Source organism: Euprymna scolopes, chromosome 13 (assembly GCF_053919585.1).
Source record: "Euprymna scolopes isolate OS-2025 chromosome 13, ASM5391958v1, whole genome shotgun sequence".
Lineage (NCBI taxonomy): Eukaryota > Metazoa > Mollusca > Cephalopoda > Sepiida > Sepiolidae > Euprymna > Euprymna scolopes.
Genome location: NC_136494.1, coordinates 72045138 through 72054692, shown reverse-complemented (window position 1 = coordinate 72054692; position 9555 = coordinate 72045138). Strand labels below are relative to the sequence as shown.

Genomic DNA, 9555 nt, shown 5'->3' with positions numbered 1-9555 from the left:
GATTCCCTTGTAAAACCTTGTTTATAATAGGTTATTACTCGTAAACAACCTGCAAAGGTTGTAGACTGAAAATGTTATATTGAAGATGTTTACTTGAAAATTTTCATACAAGTTCTAGCGACTAGTTTTGTCTGAATTTGCAAGTAGTGTCGACAAATAATCCATCTTAGTGATTTGTTAGCCGATTTTTGCAAATGTTATTTAATTTTGCTGATTACTTTAAAATCTAATCTATCTAAAAGTATGGTTAAAGATCAGCGACTTCAATAAAAACCTCGACACTATTGATTAATTTGTTTTTTTAGGGGGGTCAGTTTCTATTTTATTAGAAAGATTAGCGTTTTGTTAATAAAGAAAACATCCAACAATGAAATCTAACAAGGGCACATGCAAGCTAGAAATATGACGCACAATTGGAATGGTGCACTAATGCACCAAGATCATAAAACAAATTAGTACATACAGAAAAAAATGTTTAAGTGGATTAGTTTTCATAGTCACCGCTTGCAAATGCAGAGAAAACTAATCGATAAAACCTGACTATTTACAAGGAAATCGGTTGACTATAAAAGTCAATGTAATTAGTTGTAAATATGGCCAAAAAATAAAGTATAGCTATCCAGTAATTATCTAGATACGACTAGTAATGAAAGTATTCGCGGGGAAGACAGATAATAGAAAAGTAATGATCGCTTTGTAATAAGCCTAATTAAAAATGTATACTTGAAATAAACCACCTAATAAATAGCGTCTTAGTTGTATATTAGAGTAACTTGAGAACTAAAGATTTTGAATACTTTTGTGTGTGTAATATATGTATTACTAGCGGGGGTACCCGACAAACGCCGGGTGTTTAAGCGAAGTAATAACCCTGTTTCAATATTAAAAAAAAAAGTAAAAGTTTAGAGTAGTAAGGTTAGGAAAATATGGCATTTTTTTTACACTTGTATTATCAAGATAATCTTTTTATTATGTAGTAGAGCTGACATCTACTCAATGTGACCGCCTTCAGCCTCGATACGAGTCCGGAACTGGTAGCATGCCTTTCCCCACAAGCATTAACAAGAGCTCGGCGAATACTCGGATTCGTGACGATCATTCTGGGTTTGATATATGCCCAAACGAAAGTCTTGCGGGTCCAGGTCGGAAAAGGAGATAAGGGTACAAAGTCTGAAGCCAAGGATAGGTCTGGAGATTTGAGAGCCGGCGCCCAGTCCTACTTCCAACCAAAATTCTGCCAGCGGCAATAGGATTGCACCAGGGGTTCTCCAGAATCTTCACAAAGTATATTTGGTGATGACTTTCAAGCCGACTTCGAAGATGCGAGGTCGGCCTCATTTGAAACCACACTAAAGACCATAACCGTGGCCAGAAACTTCGTTGAGCTGTGCCCTCGAGCGTTGAACCGTCCGGATTTGCGTTTTGAGGGTGCTAGCAATGGTCCTGTTCTCATAACTGGGATCGATGGAGAGCACGAGTTGTACAGAGACGTATCTTGAACATTATCACAGGATAGAAAGCCCTTATTGTTCGTGGGATTTTGTACGTAACTGACCAACTAGTAGATGGTTAGTATCAAAGACAACCGGTTTTTATGAGGAAAATCGTCTTTACTAGGTCGACAATTTTATTCAATCCTGTATCATTTTATCAAGTCATTACTCATACATTTTCATTCTGTTCATGCCATCAAGTTGCGGTTTAAGCACCTTAATGTTAGAATCGAAATAAACTTATCCAGGTAGGTAGGAGAGCAACTTGGCTTTAGCACGATAACGTTCGTTTTTAATCCCTTTCCGTTAGGGACGGGGGCTTAGGCTTAAAAAGCCGTTAGTATACCCGAAAGCTTAATATTTTCTCTTCAAAATTAAAGTGGTCAGTGAATACATTCAATGTTCTTCGAATACGAAATCCGATGAGGCTAGAAACCCGTAAAATTTCTGGTATGTACGAGATTTAATGAATGATCAAAGGAATTACATAAGTTTGTTTTAAATTTAACATGAAATCCCAGACAGCTTGGAGACTAGACGAATACAAAACTGAAGTAGAAAAACGCAGTCTAATATTCTGATGACGGGGGGGGAGGGCAAATTCAGTCGGCTAAGTATATGGAACATTAAAACCTCGAAGCGGGTGAAAATACGGGCGGGGGGGGCCGTTCAACTGTTATACATTTACAAAGAGACCACACTGGGGAGGGGGGCAACCTCTTACTAAATCTGCTAAAAATAGGCACTTCTGCAGTTAACGAACTATTGGTTTAGAATTCAGGTTCAATATAATGTTCACGGAGTCTTGTTTAACATTAGAAAAATGTCTTCCGTTAACATTTCACCATGGTTCGTATTCTACATAATTATCAAAATTAAGATTTTAAAGGTGGGGGAGGAGATAAATATTTTCGGTTTCTCTTCAACTAGGGGAAGATACTAGTTAATGCCAACATACAAAGGGGAGGCGAAGGGTTAAAATAAAAAAAATGAAACCATTTGGATGAAGTTCATACACAGACGATTTGTAAAATTAATGGCTAAAGATATGTATATGAGCTTTCTCGAAGGGGACGGAAAATGTAGAGTCAACGAAATTTAAGATTAAAAAGCCAAGGAAGAAAAAAAAAATTGTCCATGCACGAGTCACATTAAAGATTAATGTTAAATGCAATTGTTTGATACGTTTAAAGTACCGAATAGAAAATATGCATTTGCTAAATTTGTTTTAAAAACGGATATGGAGGTCTATTTTAAGGGTCCTTTGTTGTTTTTCCTGGAGTAAAAGAAAAAGCAATTAAGCTCTTTCGCCACGAATACGGCGAGCAAGTTGGATATCCTTGGGCATGATAGTTACCCTTTTAGCGTGAATGGCGCACAGGTTTGTGTCTTCGAAGAGACCAACAAGGTAGGCTTCGCTAGCTTCCTGGAGGGCCATTACAGAGGAGCTCTGGAAACGGAGATCGGTCTTGAAATCCTGGGCGATTTCACGTACGAGACGTTGAAAGGGTAGTTTTCTAATGAGAAGCTCAGTGGATTTCTGGTAGCGACGGATTTCACGTAGGGCAACAGTCCCAGGTCTGTAACGATGGGGTTTCTTCACTCCGCCCGTAGCTGGGGCACTTTTACGGGCGGCTTTTGTTGCCAACTGCTTACGGGGAGCTTTTCCTCCGGTGGATTTACGGGCTGTCTGCTTGGTACGAGCCATTTCTGATTAGAATTGAGAATATTACAAGCTTCGAGTAAAATATTTTTTGGATTATGAGATTTTCTTATGAGACACGTGTGTTTATAGTTGTGATATAGAAAAGGGGGCGATCAAAATAGGGCGGTACAAGTTTTCATTGGTCGAGAGAACAAACGATTTAAATTTTCTCGTAACCTCATTTGTGGGGAACGTCATGTGATTTACAACTACTCACCGATTCGATTAACCATTTTACATATTTATTTATTTATTTATTTTTTATTTTATTATTATTATTATTATTTTTTATTTTTATTTTTATTTTTATTTTTTTTTTTTTAATATTACTCCTGCTTCATCGACTTTTTTCTTTTTCTTTTTTTTTGTTTTATCTTCCTCCATTTCTCTTTTCCCTTTTCTTCTGGAGAAAAGAAAAGAATTTCAAAACGTGGCTGTAGAGCGGGCGCGTGAAATCAGTAGACGCTTAGAGAACGTTTTTACTTTGTTTTGAGGAAGAAGTTTTTTTTTTTCTATTCTTTGTTCATTTGCGTTCTTATCTAATGATGATTCTACAAAGACGTGTATACGTTCGTGATTGTGTAGAACACAATACTCTTTTTTATTTTAACACAAAACGATCTTGAGAAAAAGCGAAAATAAAGGTATAATTAAGCAGTAGCTTTCAGTTATTTTTAACAAAGTTTTCTACACACACACACATATATATATATATATATATATATATATATTGTTGTAGATGGCGACCAAGACGTTATACATTTCCTCCCTATTTGCTAGCAATAGGTTAAATATTAATATTTGTTTTGAACTGAGCGAGAGTCCACAAATTAATTATTCTTTTAAAACCTAAAATTTAAGTCAGTCTGAAGGGGGCAAGAGCGAGCAATTACATTTATTTCCTATTTACTGTGTTGGACAAAAAGACCGAGCTTTGATATGGGGAGATCCAGCTCCCTAGAGAGGGAAGAGGGGCGCTCTGGGCGTACACAGAGGTAGACATTGTCTCAGTCATGACGGATTTCTCTTTCACTGACCAGGGACAGAAAAAGTGAAGCGTAGCAGCAGAACAGATACTGCACTGTGATCCGGTCTCGAGAGCTAAGAATTCAAACCGCAGATATTTCATCAGCCAAGAGGTGAAGAAAGAGATTTCCTCCTTTTCTCCTTCCCCTCAATCCTCACGTGTAACAATATATATATATATATATATATATATATATATATATAATATAAAATATATTTTAGTCATCGACATACAGACCTGTTTCGTTGTTTCACAACTCATCAGTGCCGCTAGACTAACACCTCTCCCAAGCCGAGGATCGAACCTAGAACCGTCGTGCTGACAGTCGGCAGTCCTACCTCATGACTACGGAATCAGTGGCCGAAATTAACCTGTCCGAACGATTATTTAAATAAACATCCGTCCGCTATATATATATATACTAGCAAAAGTACCTGTCGTTGACTGGGTTCAAAAACAGCCTACAGAAAATGGACTCTGATTTATTAAAGTATGATAGGTTATGAAAAGGAAAGGTTGTAAAGAGATAGCTTCGAATTCGGGGGTATCAAGACCAAAGCAAAATATGATGAAAGTAAAAATAAAATAGATAAGCCCCATAATTTATTATACCATACCTGTTCACACTGAAACACTTATCACAATATTCTGTGGATCTATATTAAAAAACCTTGTTAAACTTTGTGACATATTTCCATGAGGTCAGGCGCGAACGAACATCCCATAATTTTATTATACCATATTTCTTCAAACTAAAACATAATTATTAAAGTATACTTACGCAGATAGATATGAAAAGTCTTTATTAAAGTTTGTGCCTATTTCCATTCTATGGAGGCCAGGCGCGAACGCAGACCCCACAATTTTATTATACCATCCCTATTTAAGTTAAAACATACTTATCAAAGTATTCTTATGTACATCTATATCAAAAATACTTGTAAACGATTTTTAAAATTTTTTAATTTTTTATTTTCATACTTTGTGGACCAGGCGCGAACGCAGACCCCACAATTTAAATGAACCACCGTTCTGCAGGATCAAACCTATCCATTCCTGTGTCTCGATACATCTTCTATCATTATATGCAATCAGTTTCTTTAGAATAGTCAACCATATAGGAGCCTATTCGTGACCAGACACACACATACACGCACACACATACATTTAGCTTTATATATATATATATATATATATACACATATATATATATGATGATTGCAACGTCTTGTCAAACGAGTGCCACTCCCTCAGGTACTGAAAGTCCATGAGCCCGAAGATAACCTTAACTTTAGTCCTGCCGAAAAAAAAATTCACACGCACAAGCAGACATGACACTGAAGACGGTCACTGGTATATATACATATATATACAAACACGCATGCATACACATATGCACATACACACATACAAATAACCCACATATATGCATACATACATACACATTACATATATGCATACATGGACATACTTATACATAAACATACACAAGACGGTCATTGGCATGCATACACACATATATATATATTCAAACGCAAATATACATATATACAGATACACACATATCTGTAAACATATACATATATGTACATACACCATGAATACACATACATGCGTATACAGACACACAGGCATACATACATATATACATACATACACATATACATACGTACGTACACATACGCACATACATATATACACACACACTTACCTACATATACATACACGTATGTAAATATGCACTGATACATACAGATATACATACATACACACCTACAAATACATACACACATATACATACATACATACATACGTACACATACGCACATACATATATATACACACACTTACCTACATATACATACATGTACGTAAATATGCACTCATACACACATACATACATGCCCACACATACACACATATATATGCATGCATACACAAATGCATAAATACACATACACACGCCCATATACATACATGCACACATACACACAAACACACATATACATACATATAAACATAGATATACACACACATGTACATAAACATACATACACCTATATATATATATATATATATATACATAAATACATATAATAATGGCAGATCAATTACTACATGCTTCCAGCATTTCAGACCTACACGCGTCACAACTTTTCCATCGTAATAGGACCGTTTTTTTTTTCTTATAGCCTGAGGGGGTATCTGTACCTGATGGTGTTACAGAGTTTTAGCTTTGTACGGCAGCTAAATCTCTCTCTCTCAGTTCAAAATGTTGACATCCAGCAACAAGCAAGACCAAGATAGCCAGCAACAAGTCAAACTGCAGACCAGCTTAATGCGGGTACTGGTCTCCCGCTTTATGTTTTTTAACTCAGAGATTTGCTCCTCCTAGAGGGGTTGCCTTCACCATGGCTTACGGGAGCCCCCTCCACCCCGCATATATATATATATATATATATATATATATATATATATATATATATATATATATATATATATATATATATATTGGACTCTCTCCTCGATTTCGCCACACGAGCTTCAACCACAAAAACTAAGTCGCTCGGAAATCCACACGGATGATTTGTTTATAATGGTGAAGGCTTTGTGTAGAACCAACCATATTTGTGGTACTACTGCTAAACCTTGTCGGTGCAGATGAATGCCACAAGAAAGAGTATACAGTAGATCGCAGGTTTTTACATCAGAGTTTCCTTCTCTTAGATTAATGCCTTAGCGAAGACTGAGGGTGCGTCTCTCTCAGTGAATTAATGGGCCTCCAGATACCAACTACGAATCGGCACGGTACATACAGCACCTAATCTTCCCAAATGGTCACCCATCTGGTACTGGCCAGGTTAAATATTGCTTAACCGGTGGTCTGGCGAGAACTGGTGTGTAAACGTGATTGTGCCGTACACACACATACACACACACATATATATATATATATATATATATATATATATATATATATATATATATATATATATATATATATATATATACTAGCAGTTCCGCCCGGCTTTGCTTGGGCCGTATGTACTGTTTATAACTTCATGTGCATATATATATATATATATATATATATATATATATATATATATATTAAAAATGTGAATATTTACGGTAGTGCCTTTTTATATAATAGTCTTCCTTAACTACTATAGAAAAAAGTTGGTAGAGACAGCAGACGTCAATTTTTTTTTAAACTTTGACCCCAATTTGGACCCCTAAACATTTATTGTTTTTGGCTCAAATCAAATTAAAATGTTTAATCCATGTCCAAGTAACCTACATCTAAAATTTCATGTGTTTAAACCCAAAACTGGTGGGGGGATTTGGTATAGTTTGCAAAGGTCAAATCTGTAAACTTTGACTCCTTGCAGCCAAATTTCTGGCCGAAAACCAATTAAAAAGGTTTTCCCAAATCTCAATATCCCGTATATCAAATATATATATATATATATATATTATATATATATATAATTATTTTCCACAGCCGAACCAACATCGCAGCCCACAAGAGCCAAGAAAGCCAACAAACCGGAAGTCCAAGACTCTGTCACACTTTCTGAACATTCTATTGATTACTCGTAAGGTTAGCTTGTTGGGGTAACATCGTCCTTTCAAGTATATAAAATTCCTACTGGTGAGACGTCGGCTTGGGTTAAAGCTGGTTTGATACCTCCTCCCTTGTTCGATATGATGTAGGTTCTTTCCACTGTCGGATCTGTGCTGCGGGTTGCTTGATCAGTGTAAGTTAATAGACATTCTTGTGTGTGTGGCGTGTTTGCTTAGTTGGCAGAGTGCTCGCCTAGCATGCAAGAGGTTCGGGTTTCAAATCATGGGCGCAGATATGTCTAACTGATGAGCTCAAAATGAGGGCGAAACTCGGGTCTTGGACTTCTGGTTTATTGGCTTTCTTGGCTCTTGTGAGCTGCAACGTGTGTTCAGCTGTGGAAAAGGATTATATATATTTTCTCACACTTTCTGAATATATATATATATATATATATATATATATATATATATATATATATCGTGTATATTTAGGCAGTATTGTTTCATTTAAACAAACATTGTTAAAGACAACAGATAGATTTTGTTTAGTTATACATTTTTTATTTTTTCAATTTATTTGATGATGTTTTTTGTGTATAAATACAAAAGTATTAATAAATAAGATTTGTCTCTTTGAAGCATGTTGCTATTTTGTTGCTTTTCGTCTTTCAAGACATCGTCAGGAATGTGTAAGAGTTGGTTGTGCTGATAGGGCAACTGCTAGAACTAGTAGTAGTCTGCTAATGCGTGCGAAGCAAATAATATACTTATAATGATCTAAACATTTTGACTACCAATACTAAAAACAAATAAGTCAAGGTAAACTATGTAAATAAATAAAACTTCTAATCTTTATTGTAACATCGAAGTAAACTATAGAAACCCAATACAAACAAATAGGTACTTGAGTTAATATTGAATAAATGGGTATCTCAACTAGTATAATCTTTAAACTATTGTCCAGAAATTCATAAAAAATAATCACCATTTCCGCAGAGAGTTGTTCGGTTTCAGATAATAAAAGAATTTGAATAACGCTACAGAAACTAAAGTAAGAAAAATGAACAGAACTGGCGCCCAAGTTTAACCTGTGCGTAATGTTTGTCATGTTTTTAAAATGAAAAGTAAACACGATTCTTGATCACAATTCAAGGGGAATTTGCGTTGGCGAGAATTCATTTTGAGGACTTCGTCGTGTTTAATAGCCAACAGCGACTGGGATTTATCGGCCATTTCCTGTGAAATTGCGTCGTAGAGATTGAAAGATCAAGTTATTAAAGACTCGTTATTTTTTTTTAGAAAATAAAAAGAAGAAAGCAAAAATAGAAATAAAAGAAAAGTAAAAGAAGAAAGAGAAAATAATTAGTAGGAGTAGAAAAAGTAGAAGTAGAAGAAGAAAAAGTCAGGTAGTTGTAAAACAAGTAAAAGAAAAGAATTATTAGAAGAAAATAAAAAAATAGGAGTAAAAGAAGAAAACAAAAAGGAGTTGTAAAACAAGAAAAAGAAAAGAATTAGTAGAAGTAGACAAAGAAAAATAGAAGAAAAAGAAAAGTAGTAAAATGTCAAATAATTGTGCAAGTAAAATAGAAGGAAAAAGGTAGAAAAAGAAAAAGAAATGTTTTTTTTGTTTTTTTTTACAAAGGCATCACCACATTATCAAGGCCCAAAGGCCACTCAAGGATAAGGGTTAAAGAGTGTACAGTAGAAATTGGACAATATAGTAATCATTAGTAAGGAAAATTTGGTAAATTTGATAACTTATA

The 9555-nt window shown here is 35.2% G+C and overlaps 1 protein-coding gene across 1 annotated transcript; it reads right to left on the bottom strand.

Moving 5' to 3' along the window:
- Positions 1 to 288: 288 nt before the first annotated feature.
- LOC145292068 (histone H3) lies at positions 289 to 3285 on the bottom strand. Its single transcript, XM_080138123.1, has one exon. It carries the CDS (start codon positions 3199 to 3201, stop codon positions 2791 to 2793), a length of 411 nt encoding a protein of 136 aa, XP_079994249.1. The 5' UTR covers positions 3202 to 3285; the 3' UTR covers positions 289 to 2790.
- Positions 3286 to 9555: the final 6270 nt, after the last annotated feature.

Excerpts from the sequence above, each read along its gene's own strand:
- LOC145292068 (XM_080138123.1), bottom strand. The coding sequence starts at position 3,201 with ATGGCTCGTACCAAGCAGACAGCCCGTAAATCCACCGGAGGAAAAGCT.